The 17,282-nt window shown below is 45.3% G+C and overlaps 2 protein-coding genes across 4 annotated transcripts in view; one reads left to right on the top strand and one right to left on the bottom strand.

Moving 5' to 3' along the window:
- Positions 1–8,445, top strand: part of PLEKHH1 (pleckstrin homology, MyTH4 and FERM domain containing H1) — a 53,718-nt gene extending 45,273 nt beyond the window's left edge. Inside the window, exons 24-29 of the mRNA XM_080396430.1 lie at positions 606–747; positions 1,637–1,779; positions 2,890–3,019; positions 4,572–4,658; positions 5,201–5,347; positions 5,652–8,445. Coding sequence (XP_080252556.1) covers positions 606–747; positions 1,637–1,779; positions 2,890–3,019; positions 4,572–4,658; positions 5,201–5,347; positions 5,652–5,828 — 826 coding nt within the window. The 3' untranslated portion in view covers positions 5,829–8,445. The remainder of the gene's footprint in view (positions 1–605; positions 748–1,636; positions 1,780–2,889; positions 3,020–4,571; positions 4,659–5,200; positions 5,348–5,651) is intronic.
- A 1,115-nt stretch (positions 8,446–9,560) lies between these two features.
- Positions 9,561–17,065, bottom strand: PIGH (phosphatidylinositol glycan anchor biosynthesis class H). Of its 3 annotated transcripts, none has more exons than XM_080396481.1 (4): positions 16,259–17,065; positions 14,215–14,331; positions 13,407–13,490; positions 9,561–10,791 (listed from the first exon to the last, which is right to left on the bottom strand). In XM_080396481.1, the coding sequence occupies exons 1-4, from the start codon at positions 16,433–16,435 to the stop codon at positions 10,690–10,692; spliced, it is 480 nt and encodes a 159-aa protein (XP_080252607.1). In that variant the 5' UTR covers positions 16,436–17,065; the 3' UTR covers positions 9,561–10,689. The 3 variants fall into 3 exon arrangements, with proteins under 3 accessions (XP_080252607.1, XP_080252606.1, XP_080252605.1); XM_080396480.1 differs by having other exon boundaries at positions 14,158–14,331; positions 16,259–17,064; XM_080396479.1 differs by having other exon boundaries at positions 14,122–14,331; positions 16,259–17,058.
- Between the last annotated feature and the right edge of the window lie 217 nt (positions 17,066–17,282).

Below are 17,282 nucleotides of genomic sequence, written 5' to 3'. Positions count from 1 at the left end.
GCTATACCAGGTCAAAGAAATGGCAAGTGTGAAGGGAATAAAAAATAGTAGGAAGCTTTGATTTTCAAGAATCCCTCTTCAATTTTTGAAATAAAACCTGCTAACTGGGTCTCTTATTTTCTGCTGAAGCAAACAGACAGAAGACTTTTGTAGTAACAATATCAGTGTAAGTGGTCAAAACAAAGCTGACAAAAATAACAAGACTACAATACTGCCATATAGAAGTTTATACGTGTAGAGCAGAGTAGTTCTGTACTCTGTAATAAACAGGGAAGGCCATATCTTAAATATTACCTGTCTATGCTTGATAGCGATGGACAGACACTGATTTACCTTAGTTTAATAAGGCTTCACTGTCTTGAAGTGGTTGGCTTACAGAATTCAAATGGCTTCAAAAGCTAGAAGGCATGTTTTGAGTTGCCCAAATCTTGTCCATAAGGGAAGCACCTCGGCTTCCAAATCTCTGTCCAGTACCTCTGCAATACACAAAGTTCACTTTAGAGAAGGAGGAGGAAAAACCCCACAACTTTTATTTATACTCACTTTGATTAAAGTTCCCACCTCTGCTTTCAGTTCACAATATCTTTTTACCTTCTGCTTTTTAGGCTATATTTTCGGAGCCAGGCCAAAGGTGAGACAGACCGTGAGCGGTTGCTACTGGCCTTCCAAGTCAGCAATGAAATAGCCAATGGAAGGTTTCCTGTTAATAAGGAATTAGCTCTGGAAATGGTGGCTCTGATGGCTCAGGTGAGTATGACTATGGGCAGAAATCCTTTTGTCCTCCAGGGACTTCAGCTATACGCTGAATATCTTTGACTAAGCAGCTATCTTTTACATCAAAAGTGTTTTCTCTTATCAAACAGTCTGAGATGTACCATGCAATTATACCAGCATACGTGTGTTATTACAACACCTTTTGCTGCAGGGAAATTTGCTATGGGAGTGCTTCTCCTTTCCTTCTGAAGGAAAATATTGGAAAAAACAGTGAAGCTGGACTATCCCAGAACTGCTCCAATTAGTGCCTTAGTAGAGATATGGAAATAGTATCACTACTGAAATTCCATTAATAGTAAAACCTTTCCCTGTTGCACTGCCAATAGCCTCTTACTCAGGAAGAGCGTCTTGTGGGACCCTGCATTAGACCTCCAGGCTTGCATTTAGCATTTTATCACATAAAACATACAGTGTGGGTTGTGGGCATGATAAGCAGGATAATAGTTTCCTTCTGAGCTGAAACTGCTTGTTGCATTTGTTAAAGCAGTGTAAACTGAGATGAAGAGGCTGGGAACATTGTCCAAACTATTTACAAATACACTGTTGTTTTAACTGGCCAATTGACAATAAACCCCAAAAGCTTGGCAGCTACACAGAAGGGTCTCCCTACAAAAAGTAGCTGGCTGATATCTTGTTTCACATTCTTAGATCAGTAAAGAATTCCCTGGGCAGACATGTCCTTCGTAATTGCTCTATTGTATACCTTTACTATGGTAAATACTGTAGACAAAATTCCCCAGCCTAATGGTGTCTTTTTGCGTGACTAATAAATATAGTAGTTATCGGTATGGGAATTCATGGAATGTTCTACTGCACAAAAAACCCCATAGTTCTGTTGCTATTAACTATAATGTTGTCTTAGGTGGAATATGGGGATTTGGATCGAACAGGATCTTCATGTCCTGGGGGAACATCACAATTGAAAATGCAGCATCTTCTCCACCAGGTCTTAGATAAATTCTACCCCAAACGCTACAAGCAAAACATTACTCCTGAACAGCTGAGGTAAAATGTTGGTTCTTCTATACTTTGCACTGAAAACAAATTTACCTGCAAAATTCTGTCATTACATTTAAGAAATTTCAAGAATCCCTGTCAAGATTATTTGATGTAGAAACTTAAAACACAAGTGTCAGGGAAAGGTTCCTTTAAAAGAAAATAGCAGTTAATTAATATAAAAAGAGCCCAAATCACCAACTAAGTTTCCCCTAGACAAGAAGTTTAAGCCTTTCACTTCCAAATTAGGCATCTCAGTTCCAATAAACTCTAACCTAAGCCTAAGATGAATTCTGTTTCTCAGTTTTAGTTTTACCATTCCCCCGAGTGTCCATTGAATCCAGATGCCTAATAATTGCGATGAGCTGTAAAACCAGCTTATATGGGCTGCTTCAGGCCATGCAGTAATTCTGGTAGGACATATTTTGGCCGGGCTTTCTGATATTCTGACTTAGAAGTTCTTGCACACAATGCGGAGATCTCAAATACTCAAGTACAGAATTCAGATGCTGCCATGGATTGCAGCTCTAGCTTTTAAAGAGAGAGAACGGTCATCTTCCAGACGCAGTGGTAGATCTAACACAGTTACCTCCCTTTGGAAGCAAATTCAATATGCCCGTAGCAAGACAGCTGCCAAACCATCCCTAGTGAGCCAAATCAGGGGGTTGGAACTAAATCTTGAAGGTCTCTTCCAACCCAAACCATTCTATGGCTCTAGATACTGTGGTTCCATACAGAGCATACTACAGGCATGATGAAGTTGAGAGTATAATTGAACGTGAAGACAGGCTGGGCAGGATTTTTTCTGTAACAGCTGCCTGAGTGTTTGTAGTTACAGTTGTTTAATATATACACCAGTGAGCAACCCATATGTAACTGGGATTCCTGGATATTGCAGTATAACTAGTAGTAAAATAATTGTGGAAGTAGAGAAAATGCTAAAAGAAACTCAGGTTGTACAGTGATCATAAACTGACAGCAGTATCAGCCCTGTCCGTAGTGCTGTATAGAACAGCCCTTTTGGAGTAAGAGGTACATTTATTAACTGTTGTAATTTTACTCACCTTTGCTTGGAAGACATTAGTATATAACGCTGCCTTGTGTCTTGGATTCTGAAAGGCAACTGGCTGACAGGCTGGCAACGAAGTGGATGGTGCTGCAGGGATGCTCTCCACCAGAATGTGTTCGGATTTATTTGACAGTGGCCCGGAAATGGCCTCTCTTTGGAACCAAAATATTTGCTGCTAAGGTAACTGGAGCGTACTTTTTTCTGTTCCTGAGAGTGAACTATCAGAGCAGAGATATACCTATGATCTCTGGTAACATGGGTTGAAAATGCTTCTGCTTCAGTAAGGGAAAAAACCTGAACAATACGCAGCTCTGGTGTACCACGTAGGTTTAGAAAGAACAAAGAGAATTAAGTGCTGAACACCAGGGGTTGCTAGTGTGCAGTAAATACATACAGAAGGTTTCCTGGCTGCAGCGGTTGATCATAATGCTGGGTAACATCTCTCTTTACAAACCTTGCCAAAGCTTTCGCGGGCAGAAATTTCCCCGGGCATCAAGGCTGCAATGACAGTTTTAAAAATACTATTTACATACCACTGGGAGGGTGAAAGGGAAAAGCCCCCCATAAATCACACCTGGTGACTGATGCTAGCTAAAAGGAAAATGGAGCTGGCTGCTTTTCTTGTCCCACAAGAGAGGCAAGCACTGCTAATGTCCTGTTGCAGAAACAAAATCTAAAGTACATATTGGGTAGGCTGCCAGCCCACAGGCATCAGTGAGACAGCAAAGAACAGCTGGAGGGAGTACTTCTCCCAGTAGCTTGTACCATCCCCTCAGCCCATCCCAGGCTAGAGCTCTGTACCTTACTACCATTGCCTGAACTAATGTCTTGGCACACAGCAGCTGTCTGAGAAATCTTGTTTTGGCATTAACTGTCCTCCCCAACCCAGCAGCAACCTCCTTAGCTGAGCTTCAGATAGGTCTTGGTCATGGTTCCATGCCCCTTGCTTTGAAGTCAAAGTTCCTGTAGTTATGGAATAAAGTCTAAGGATGAAAGGGACCTCTTGAGTAAATATACAAGAAGTTTTTGAGTAGATATTTATTTCCACTGCCAGGAGTAAAAGCAGAAGAGTTTACTGGTATTTGAGGTTACTGACACTGAAGAATCAGAATATAGAGCAGTGCCACCCAGAGATTAAATAGTTGATACTTGTGGCGATTAACGTATTTTATCACTTTTCAGTAGTTAAACAGCAAAGCCTACGGCATTAGCCATGTAGTAGCAGGTTACCAGGAAAAAAATCATGTAATGAACGGTAACAACACCTAACTCATCTTTAAGAGATAATTGATACAAATCTGTCCAAATCTGCAAGAAAAAATTGCATTGATGTGATGGTGCCGGGTGCACTGGTATTACAGAAACCAACAGGCTTCTCTGCCTGCCTGCATGACGGGAGTAGTCTAAGACCCAGAGCAGAGCAGAACTGCTGTTTTGTTGCTCTGTCCTAGCATTTCCTTCAGTCTTAACTACACCAAATGGAATTTAATTAATCTCAAAGCCTTTGTTATTATTACATCTCTTGTGCCACTAGTCCCAAAATTCTATGTGAATCTGAAAATGTTATTCCAGTTGTTGAGCAAAGTCCTCTTAAAAATTAAACCAGGTCAGACCAGTAAGCCTATAGAATTCTCTCTCATCTTCACTTTATCCTTAAACCCCAAGATTTACATCAAAAGTCTTTGTGTGGTGATCAAGAAATATCTGAATTAATGATTTTCTTTCTCTCTAGCCTATTTTGCCTTCCTCATTGGAAGACTGTCCAGTCTGGATAGCTGTGAATGAAGATGGTGTCAGCATACTGGATTATAATACTATGGTATGGTGAGGAACATTGTTTAAGAAAATAACTTGCCTCCCACAGAAAGACATTCCCCTGAGTCCACTTAAAGTCACCGAAAGTTTGTCTTTAACTTCAAATGGATCCAGAAGTTAATTTGTAGAACTCGGAGATGAGGGAAGTCAGTGCTATGTCTGAATACTACACAAACACAGGAAAATTACAGCTGTGGTGTAAGGCAGGGTTTCATGAAACAGCTCACCACCGCCTCTGATGGGCAGCAAACGTGCTCATTCATCTTGCAAAATCTCAGCGGGATGTGCTTTACTACTGCCATCTGGGGTATAACAAGGTTTGGAGTATTGTTCTGAAGCAGTGAGGCACTGAGCAAGCTAGGAGAAAACTAGCGCTGCAGTTCTCACCTGAGCCTCTCTGCCAGCTTTACCTACACAGCCACTTACCTATACTGCCTGCTACCCATGGAGATCCGGTGTTCTTGCAAGAAGTAACGACTATTAGTTTAAGGTAGCCATTTCTTCTGTTACGGAACTATTGACTCTCACACTCTCTGTTGTCTGCAGCACTTGAAAGTCTCTTACTCATACTCCTCTGTGCTGACCTTTGGAGGCTGTCGAGATGACTTCATGATTGTAGTCAGTCAAATGAAAGAAAGGAGTTCTGGAAAAAACAGCACTGAAAAACTCCTTTTCACAATGCCAATTCCAAAGGTAATTATAAAATTAACAGTGAGTTTCTTTCCAGCTGGCAGCATCATAGCTGGGCATTTTGTACAAGCCCTGGGGACTGGTACTTGTCGGTGCTGCAGTAGCTATATACCTTCAATAAATCCCCTGTAAGCTGGAGCCTTTAATCAAGAGACTTATTCTACCTAACTCTTAAAGACAGACCTTCATTTCAAAACCAAAAAATTCCATCTGAGAAAACCATTTGCAAAAGCTATGGCAGTCAATAGGTTCTAAAAATCAAAAGGCACTCTTACCTCTAATTGACTTAATTTTCTTTTTTCTGTAGATTGTTGAAGCAACACTTCTTATTGCAAGCTACATTAACTACCGATCAACACCTTCACTCCTGTCTTCTGCACAGCCCTCCCGAAGCAAAACACCTGCTAACAAGCTCTGGGAGACAGAAAGCCGCCGCTTTTTTCCTTCTGTTCCCCGAAGCACTAAGGGGCCCACTCTGCTCTGAGGCTGCATTCCAAATGACTTCGGGGATTTGGGTTTTTTGTTTGTTTGGGGGTTGGTTTTTGGTGGTTTTTTTGCACCACTCTGTACTGCATCGCAGACTGCTACGATTGCGATGGTTACACCTTACTTCAATGCAGGCTTTGACTTTTTCCGTAATAACAGACAAAGTTCCTTAGTGGGTAGAGGCAGTGTCCTTTCTTCTAACAAAAGTGTTGATTTTGGGGACTGTGCAGGAGTTTCCTTTCCATGCTACGCTCCATCCAAAATACCACTCCTCAGGTCATTTGCCTGCACTGTGCTCCCGTCACATTACATCTGCTCTTTCCTTGCACCCATTTTTCTTCCATCTCCTGATCTTACTGCTTTGCTTACAAGCACATGATGTTCCTTTGATCCCTCCCCTTTCCAGCTTTCAGAAGACTGAAACTTTCCAGCTCCTTGCTCCAGACATGAAAGAAAGAAAACACTGTTGAGAAGGAAGAGAAACTAAACTGACAAGAATAATTCTGATGCAAGTCAAGGGTAATTTCAGACCTGAAATAGGGAGCATAGAGTAAGAGTTCAAGAATATTTTCAGTTTTAAATAAAGGTGGAAACCTAGTGCCTTTGCATGTTGAGGACTCAGAACAACTAGGACTGGAAGGACTAGAACAGTGTCAGACGATGCCCTCGCTCCTACAGGACTGATGTGTTTCAGGAGTTGGTTGCTGTTGTCTACGCAATAGATGAACATTAGATCTTTGCTGCAGGGCTGAATGTGTCACATGCTCCACCGTCAGACGAGCACTTTCAAAGACTTTTTCTGTTAATCACTGTTGTAGATGTTTTGGAATGTGTTTGCAACTGCACATAATCTCAGACAAAGGAAGACAAGGCAAGCAGGTTTTGTACTTTTTCTGTCTTCCAGCAACTGGAACAGCAGATCTTCCCAAACCAGCTCTGTCATTCTGACCTGACGGAAGCTGCTCCTTTAAAACTCCTGCTTCCTTCATGCCACCACGGCAAGGAGGAGGTAGTCAGCACCTGTGTACTCAAATATTGTTCTTCTGACTTTCCTAAAGAATTTCGGGGGTTTTTTGATCTATTTCAAAGGGACTTCAATATGAGTGAGAAGATTAATGGATTTTAAATAAGTAAAAGAAAAATAGCAATTCCTCTTGAAAAAGCTAAATCTACCTGTCTTGAGTTCAGCTGTTTTGATAAGCTTTCTAAAAAATCTAAGGAAGAACAACTGCACTTTCAAAACTTTGTAATAATTATGCATTCATGGGCAACTTTCTCCAATTAAAACAGTAGGAATCCAACCATTAGAAAGAATTCAGCAACGGCAAATCAAAGCTATTTGCAAATGAACAGACCAACCATACCAGGTTGGTATTTTACTCCTTAGTGCCTGCCACCAACCTTGAAACATCCAACTAATGCACACAGTGGAGCTGCTACTTCAAGAAGTTTTTGTTTCACACTTACGGTGGGTGTAGAGCCACAAACTAAAAAAAGAGACAGACAAAAATTGCTCTGAGCAATTCCTTATCAGCGTTAAAAACATTTAAAAAAAACCCCAAACCTAAACCCAAGCCACCCCACAGGGGGCTGTGGAAACAATATGGCAGACATGAGACAGAAAACAAGCAGAGACCTGATTTGCACATACTGTAACGTACCTACTTGTTACGAATTTAGGGACCAGCCCTTGAAGTTACAGAAAAGGGTAGAAGCTTTCTGAGCCAAAAACAATTTTGAGAAGGTATTTAGTGTTTTTTTCTTGGATACTTTTATGTGACTATACATCCTGATAGAGTGGTCAGCAGTATGTATTTTCTCTTTCTCGCACACCCGTACACAGCGTGATATTACAGCTACATCAGTTTGAATACAGAGCATTATTCCTCCTAACCCATCACCTATGCCTAATAATTCCTCCGGCATCTGAAGGGCTGTTTGGCAGCCTGCTTCTTGTATCCTACCAGTAACAAAGCTGCTTCAGCATACACTGAGCTGTCACTGGTGCTGGGGATGCTCAAGGCACAGAGGTCTCCAGCTCACAGTTCAGAGGCTGCACTTGCCTTATAGTGCTAATAACTCATGTCCTTAGAGAACTGTACCGGGGCAAACAGGAAGCAGAGATGTTGAGTAAGCAAGAGCTGTCCCGATCCTCATTATTTTCTGCCATAACTGCACTTTAAATTGGGAAACGTGGCATACAAAACGTTTTTTTCTTATTTCTTAAAAATGTTCACCAATACTTGAGTATTTCAGGGACCACCCCACTCTGATGGATGCACATATACCTCCTATTTATAGCTTACCTTATTTCAAACAATCAACCAACCCTATGTAGATACCTATTTTGTATGATTCTTTGGTAGAGAACACAGTTCTAATCAATGCTTCTGGCAATGACTATTGCTGCAGCATAGAATGAGATGACAAAAGCCTTTGTTTTCTTAACTGCTGTGTGTATGTAAAGGGCTGTCTTGTTTCTGTTTTTCTTAATAAAGTGCAGTTATCATGAATTAAGCTGTGTTATTCTCAGAATGAAAGAAAGCATTTTAAAAGCCAAAATTGTCTTGATGTAAATAAAAATGGGCAAAGGTTGTGTTGTGTATCCAAGCACATACCTGGTGCAAACCTGCCCTAGTCTGAGTCCTTCCTCTCTGAAGTCCTTCTTTCTCTCTTCTCTCCGCTTTAGTGGATGACTGAAGTGCGCTCCCATGGGCACAGGATGTTCATTCCTTCAAAAGGTGGCTAAAGCAACCTCTCAGACCACCTCCTGTGACGCAGCTACTTGGGCATTTCTTCAGTGCATGTTCTCAGGACTTCATGAGATTTTTACAGCACAGTCAACGTTCCCAGCACACTCCTAAGCCCACGACTCTGTCTACTCTGCTGAGACATAATTGATTTTCTGATGCGTTCTCCCCACAGCTTGGCAGTTCTTCCTGCTGCTACAGTGCTCCTTCAAGGGCCACAACCATTTCCCCTCCCCATGAAGAAGTACAACTTGACTGAACCACGCCCCGAGCCATAGCAAGTCAAGCATCCCACATGGTTCCTAAGTCAAAGGACCTCTGCTGCAGTCATTCGCACGTGTAGTTGTGCTCCCAGGGCCTGCCACTGTTGTTACAAGCCGATTTCTGCCCCTGCCCCAACACCCGCCCCTCCCAGTTCTGCCTGGACTTGCAACCAAACACAGTCTGTATCATGGTGCAGCTTCGCTAACTTCAGAGAGACCTACCAACTTCCATCACAGCAGCACTGGCATTAAAAATCTGGCCGACGCCAACATCTAAAATATTTATGAGCAATAAAACCATTTTAAAAATGACGTAAGCTAGACAACATTACCCAAAACCCAGTGGCACATCCCCAAGCTGCTGCCTTTCACTTGGACAACCACGCTTCCTGTGACATGAACTAACTTGCACCTCTCAAGCTTCAGGGCATAGTGAGGGGGAAAAAAAAATTTAAAAATCACCTATCTCTACCATAATACATGATGGTAGGTTGCCACATGTTTTAATTACAGATTATGCAGACAAGCAGCACACAGCATTGTTTGCAGATTAACCGTGGCCCCTAGGCTCCTGCCAACTTGCTGGTTTAGCTCTTGTTTTGACATTTAAATTGTCTCAGTTACATTACTAAGGAGTCATGGAAAAAAAAGAGAGAAAAACATCAGTTAAAGGTTACAGTAACTTTTAGCTCATCAACAAAGAAAAATTTTCCAAGCTTAAGTTACTCCCAAGAGCACAGAGCAATAAAACTTTATTCACAAAATTACCACAATTTTCAACAAATTTTCCTCATGTTCTCAGAGCAAGTGGTGGCCCTTTTCATGCCACATCTTTTCCACGTCCTGGGTCACTATGCCCCTCCCCACTCAGCAACAGGGCTACATTGTCCTAGGGTTCCTTTTGCTCCTTAGGTACTTACAGAAGTCCTTCTTGTTGCCTTTGACAAATGCCTCAACAGATTCAGCTCCAGGTGGGCTTTAGCTTTCCTAACCGCATCTCTGACAGTGTATTCCTCCCACGCTACCTGACCCTGCTTCCACCTTCTGTGTTCAAGATTTGCCAGGAGCAACTTGTTCATCCATGCAGGCTTCCTGGCATTTCTGTCTGACCTCATGCTTGTTGGGATGGACTGTTCTTGAGCTTAGAGGAGGCGATCCTTGACTATCATTCAGCTTTCTTGGACCCCTCTTCTCTCTAGGGCCCCACCCCACGGGACTCTTTCAAACAGATCACTGAAGATGTCCAAGTCTGCTCTCCTATGTTTATTTCATTAAACATAATTGAATGCATCAATGTATTTTAATTTTCTGTTATTTTATTTCTGAAATTCTCCTGTGGATCAGGAAGTTACCATCCCAGCCCACACATCGGCTTTGGTATTGAGAGTGGTATACACTTCCTTCAAACAAAGGATTAAATAGAAACAAACCAAAAATAAGACATTTTCGGCAGTCCAGCCAAGGTTGCATTATGATTTTAGCGTAATTTTCAGATCCACAAAAGAGTAAATGTTTGATGCACATTCTTGCCTCTCTTTGTCCTATTTCCCTGTAACTCTTTTCTGGAGAGGCAAGGAAAAACCTCTTCTGTCTGAATCCAAAAAGTTCTGCTCACCTGTCTTCATAGCAGAGATTTCAAGGTTCACTCCTGTGCTTGAGCTGACATTTTCTGTAAAAACTTGGTGAGTCTGTGCAGGCCTTTAGCCCTAACATCACTGTACCGCTGCACCACCTTCTACTCATCTAATCTGGAAGAAAGCCATGGGGCAGTTTTGCTTGCTTTTCCATGTGTCTCTCCGAGTCCTGCTGCAAGTTCAGGTTTGCTACCTTGATTATTTTGTTTTTACTATTTTATTCCACTTGGTTGTGAAGCTGTCTTCCTCTGCTCCAGGATTTCTTGACAACTTTTGTACACTTCTATCAAGCAGTCTAGACGTGGCTTGGAGCTCTAGAATTTAAGTCAAACAACAGAGAATCAGGCTCTGAACTGGCTGTAAAAGAGCTGGAAGGCTTTAACTTCCCACTGCGAGACTGTCAGACAGAGAAAGGAATGTGGGGGCACAAAGCTGACTATCAGGAGCATGCATGTCTAAGGAATGCGACAGCAACGTATCCATTGCCAATTAGCTTCCTCACATTAAGTCAACGGAGAATAGATTTTCCTTTTACATGGTCGTTGAGAAATAATCCATCAAACTCCAGGAGGCGTTTGATGTAAGCTGATGATATAGGAATGCAAAGCCATTCCATAAGCCACACTTGCTCTGTGACGAAAAACGTCAGTCCCTAAAGCTGTCAGGTCAAAATATATAGCACCATTCTGCATCAGCCTGGATCTCTCACCGAATCAGAAATCCTCCCCTTCCTCAGCTCACAGTTCAGTGACAGCAGGGAAGAACATCCACACCACCCAGCTCACTAACCTATCTATTAGGCCATACGTCCTCTAGAGACCTACCAAACAGCAGGCTTCCGTACTCTAATCCAACACCCTAGAAGACCTCCACTCTGAAAAATCTACCTTCAGGACAGGCAATTTAGACACCTGCCCTTTGGCCTCTGCCACTACTGTCCACAATAGGACAATGGAAGGTTAACTGAAAATGTAACTTCATTATACACAAACAGCAAATGGTGACCAAAGTATAAGGATTTTCCATCACTTCTAACCTGGACCAGATTAAAACCAGTAAGGAGGTAAAAGTTTCCCAGTCCCATGACCTTTGAGCTCCCGAAACAGCATTACTGTGTAAAGTCCATCAATCGCCTCTCCTTGCAAGTGCTGCTTAAGAGAACAGTAAGTCAGCTCAGCACAGAAGTGCTCCCGGCCTCAGTGACACAGTAAATTGTATTTTTGCAGACTGGCATAACTTAAGAGGAACCCAATGAAGGAGATGCAATAAAGTTACTAAATTACTGCTCCTTCAAAACTAAGTAACACACTAACCTGCACGCTGAAGTGAGAATTACTGACAAGTCATGAATGGCAAACTAACACAGTTCTTTCTGTACCTCCTTTGCTGGTGGAGTCAACTCTACCCATACTAAGATCTTCCATGAAAATAAAACTGTTCAGAGCTGAGCTAGAATACAAAAACCAGGAAACTACACAAATGCCAGGCTGCCTCTTTGAAGCTGGAAAGGAGCATGTATAACTAAAACCAGGTTCCTGATTGCAGCTGTCTGGAACTTACTAGTTGTTGGTTTCCAGCAAATCCATTTTTCCCCCCTTGACTATATATGAAAGACTGAATTGATATTACTGTTAGTAAACGACTTTACTAACTGGTATTATTGTTAGTAAATGTCTTTACAATTGTGGGACTGAGTTAGCATCAAGTATCAATGGAATAGTCTATTTATACCTGTAAGTATTCAGCTGAAGACTAACTGCATCCAGTCATAAACTGGATGTGGACTACAAAATGACAGTCACCAGCAGCAGGTGAATTAAGAAGCACAGAGAGGATGTAGAGCTCAGCGGCCTCCGGCCTGAAGTGCCTCTGTACTGCTCAGCACCATCAAGGATCAGGGCATTGCTGCGTTAGGCATGCACACACAGGAAGAAAACCCATCCCCAAAACGGGATCATGAACAGCCAGAACAAGTTAGCAAGAGAAGAGCAAGGGGAGGCAGGGTAATGGTAAAGCAAACAAGTTATTATACATTAAGCAAATTGCTCACAGCTTATACTGTGATCTTTGTCAACGGGTTAGACAGGGAGGTCACTCCAACAGCAAAGAGCTTTTTATGAGCACTTTTGGCACACAGAGCTCAGGGCAATGAAGCTGGTGAAGAGTCTGGAGCACAAGTCTTGTAAAGAGCAGCTGAGGGAACTGGGGTTGTCTATCCTGGAGAGGAGGAGGCTCAGGGGACACCTTATTGCTCTCCACAGCTACCTGACAGGAAGCTGTAGGCAGGTGGGGGTAGGTCTCCCAGATAACAAGTGACAGGGCAAGAGGAAACGGCCTGAAGTTACGCCAGGGTAGGTTTAGACTGGATATTAGGGAAAATTTCTTCACTGAAATGGTTTGTCAAGCATTGGAACAGGCTGCCCAGGGAGGTGGTGGAGCCACCATCCCTGGAGGTGTTTAAAAAATACATAGATGTTGTACTTAGGGACATGGTTTAGCAGAGGACTTGGCAGTCCTGGGTTAATGGTTGGACTTGATGATCTCAAAGGTCTTTTCCAATCCAAATGATTCTATGATTCTAAAAATCAACAGCGGCACAGGGCCATAGTTACAATAGTAACACCGAGCATAAGACTATACAGAAAGATTTGTGAGTTCTCAGTACCCTACGTGAGCCCAAGACTTCTAGTTCATGCAAACTCCTGGCTGGGTTCAGATTGACACGGCTACCTGGTCTCTGAAAGGAGGGCAAGTGAAAAAAACATCTACGGTACATAGTTCCGTGAGACTTGTACCACCACCGACCCTGAAGGCCCAGCCAGGGAAAGGCAACTGTAATCAGCTACCTGCAGGGAAATAAAGATACACTTAGACAACTGGCGCACAGAGACCACTGATCTGGATTTCTCCATCATTCAGTCAAACTTACCTGAAAGAGTGGCACTACGTCAGATACTCCCTGAGGATCTCCCGGGTCCTGGAGGAGGATGCACAGGTAGTAGATAACTTTTTGCTAAAAAACAGACAGACAAAATCATCAGAGTTTGAAAATGCAATTGAACTGCCTGGAGTTATCACAGGAAGAAGATCTATTTCAACTCACTGGGCTGAATGCCAATCATCCCAGGCCTACAAATTTATATCTGCAGCTTTCCTCCCTTCACACAATAAAAAAATAATTTTACCAGTGTTATTTTCTATTAAATTTTTAACCTGAAAAAACCACACACATGCTGGAAGGGCAAGGTCTGTTTTTCTATAGCTGCTTTGCAGAAAACCGCAGCAACAGGAAAAATCATCTCTTGTGTTGTCTACCTTCTTATTTCTGTCTTGACTAGTTACGGAGTATGGCATCAGGATCTGTAACAGGATAACACCAAGAACTAAACCCACTAGCTCAGTGTCAGTGGCATTATCTAAGACATGGATTTGGCTTTTTTATGTTACTTGTTTTGCTTGAGTTCTCCTTTAAAGGTGAGAAAACAGGTAAGAGAATAAAGAGAGAAACCTGAAACAAAGCTCCTGATGCTAGTAAAGCTATGGACGGTGTCATGTTTAATTGCTCTCGTACATCACGCTCATGAAAATATACTGGATGTGAGTGTGCCCACAGATACACAAGCAGACAGAGTGTGTATGATTACCATATGGATGGCTTCATTGATAACCACATCTTTCACCTGACCCATCTCAATGAAGGTTGTGCTCTCTTTCCCTGAAGCATAGGATGAAGTCACCTGAATGCCAAGTGAGCCGATGACCAAGAGGGATTCCTGGTCAATTTTCACAAAGTGCAGGTATATGATCAGGCCAATCAGCGTGATGAAGATAGCAGCAGAAAGCACCATACTGTTCTGTAACACAAGCCAAGCAAAGACAGAGCTCTAGTCTTACAATTAATTGAACATGGCTTCAGAGAAAGTAAAGTTGCACAGTAAATTATAATATTAAAGCTACCATTACAAGGCAATTTTACTTAGGTGGAGTTCTTTTCTTCTTCACCTGGCTGGCTGATATATGTGTAATGAGATTTAAATCGCTCTTCACAGTATGGCCTGAAAGAACTGGGAGCTGAAACTGAAAACTGCAAGAAAATTCTATTCCCTTGTAAATTTAGTGCAGAAATCTCAAACAAAACCAACTAGTTACATCAATGGCAGCATATTATACAAATGCCTATAGAGATGATGTCACTGGCAGAAGTGTTGTGAAATGTATACTAGAACTGAGGGTGGAGTCTCAGAGGGGAAGAAAAGTCTTATAGGACAACGCACCAACCTAGTGGTTTTCTTCTTACAAACTCCAAGTCTAAACTTGTTCAAACCTCACCCCTCTTCCTGCCTTAAATACCGATCTAAAGAACACTTGCTTTCTCCTGTGCTTTGTCTGAAGATGAACGCCTTTTGCATGCTGCAGTCTTGTGACTGCTGTTACATAATATAAAACTGATGAAACTATAGTCAACAAAAGGTCATCTGAAGGCCTGGTAATAAATCCTAAAGATCCACAACCTATTTCTGGGACATGTTTTAGAGAGCTCTAAGTCACGTACCCATGAATCCATGAATCAAAGTTATAACTGACCTAAAGGACCAGAACTGCATGGCCCTACCACCCAAGCCACGCCTGCACAACCACGTGAGGTAAAGAAGCCATGGCCACATTCACACAGAAAGGGTAGGGGACTTCCCTAAAAGTCTGTAATCACAGAAAACCAGTCACGAATTAGACACTGAAATCCACACAGAGAGATACTTCCAGACCTGTTTTCCTAGCAGAAAGGAAGGATTGCAGTTGCTTGTGTACAGGCTACATGAGCACGTGTAAAACGAAGCAGGAGACCACCGGGCAGCAACCACTGGCAGGGGCGTGCGCTTTTGTAACAAAACCCCCTCAGACACAGCTTCCGACTAGAGGAATGAGAAACAGCTCTTTGTAGCGGAAACCCGCCAATTGACTCGCAATCTCTGTTTCCATGGAAAAGATTACTGAAAAATTTGAAGCACAACAGTCATAGCACTGGTCACAGTGACCAGCTTCTTCGGTCAAGCTACTGACTTTGGAGATAACTGGTCTGCAATCTGGCCCTTCCCTGCAAGTATGGGTCACAGGTCCGGTACCTAATCTAATACTTTTGGGTTTATCAGCAGCTTTTGAAATCTGTGCTGCCAGGTTCTTACTGCCTCAGCTGTGAAACATGAGCTGTAGATGACATTCACTGCTCTCAGGAAAATCGCTTTGGGGATTATCCCCCGCTCAGCCTCTTCAGTATATCCTTTGTTCCTGTTCCCGCAACCCACCTCTCCAAGTAAACGTCTGGTATTTGGGCTCACAAGAACGCGCCAGGCATCACCCCACACCCGGACAAGCCGCCACCCGGCCTGGCGGGAGGCTACAAACCCACGGAGGCACCCGGGAGCCCACCGGGCGCGGCCGGCCGGCCCTCCGGCCCTGGCCGCACAGCTCTCTGCTCACGCCGTGCCTACCGCAGCCTGCCACCGCGGCGTTCCCGGAGCACGGCCCGGCCCGGCCGCCCCTCCACCGAGGCGGCCTGGCAGACGCCTGCGCGCCTCCCCTCCGGGCCGGCGGGCTCCCGGGGCACGCCGAGCCCTCGCACGCCGCCCCCCAGCCCCTGCCCACGCCCACGCCCCGGTGTGGCGCCGGGACACAGGCTCCGGGGCGCGGCCGGCTCAGGGCGGGCCCCCGCCTCACCCGGCGGCGGCGGAGCCGCGGCGAGGCCCGAGGGGCGGCGGGAACCGCGGCCCGGGGAGCGGTCGGTACCTCGCTGAGCACGAAGAGCCCGTAGGCCGCCAGCCAGACGGCGGAGGTGACGGCGCTGAGCGAGCGGAGCTGCAGGCGGGGGCAGCGCACCGCCAGCTCCCGGCAGGAGGCGCTGTGCTGGCGGGGCCGCAGCGCGATGGGCGCCCCCGAGGCCGAGCGGTACCGCCGCTCCTCCATGCCGGAACCGCCGGGGAGCGGCCCGCCCGCGCGCTTCCGGCGCCTCGCGCGCCGCGGGGAGGGGAGGGGAGGGGAGGGGAGGGTGCCCCGTGCCCCCCGCCCCCAGCCACGCGCCTCGTGTGAGGGGCGCGTGTGCGCAGAGCGGTGCGAGGCCCGAAGCCGCCGCCGCGGCCCCGTAGCAGCGGGCGCCGCCTCCTGTGCCGGGCCGCCCGCTGCCCCGGCCCCGCCAGGCCGTCTCCGCCCCCGGGCCCGGCTCCGCGGCGGCCGCTGGTGCGAGCCGGCCCCTGGGGCGCGGAGCGGAGCCGCGGGGCAGCGCGGCGGGAGCCTCAGCTGCGGCGAGCGACGGGCGGCGGCTGCGGGCCTGGCTCTGCCCCGCCACACGGCGGCCCCCGTGCCACCGCCCCGCCGCGGGCTGCCCGCCCCCGCCCCGCTCCTGCCGGGCGGTGCCGCCGGCTCCTCTCGCCGGGGCAAACCTCGGCAGGCGCCTGCCCGCAATCCTCGCCGGCGCGGGGAGCTTCTGCGGCTTGCAGGCGCTGATAACGCGCTGCCTGCCTCCGCTGCCCCTTCTGATAGCAGTTTTAACCAGGACGGGGTTTGGCCTGGATTTCTCTTGCCATTACCCCCCCCCCCCCCCCCCCCCCCTTTTGGCTTGGCCAGTTCCTACTACACAGCTGTATCTTTTCGTTTGCACCATCCTTTACTATGAGCTCCTTTGGGGTGAGCTTTGTTTAGGGTGTTTCCCGCCCCCCAAGTTTAAAGCTGTGTTTTCTGACTCCTTGCTGTCTTAAGTACCCAATAAGCTGGAGACTTTGGTTGTGTATGGAGACTTAATGAGTTTTTGAATTGT

Source organism: Falco punctatus (assembly GCF_963210335.1).
Source record: "Falco punctatus genome assembly, chromosome: 7".
Lineage (NCBI taxonomy): Eukaryota > Metazoa > Chordata > Aves > Falconiformes > Falconidae > Falco > Falco punctatus.
This window is presented reverse-complemented; position numbering and strand designations above follow the sequence as displayed.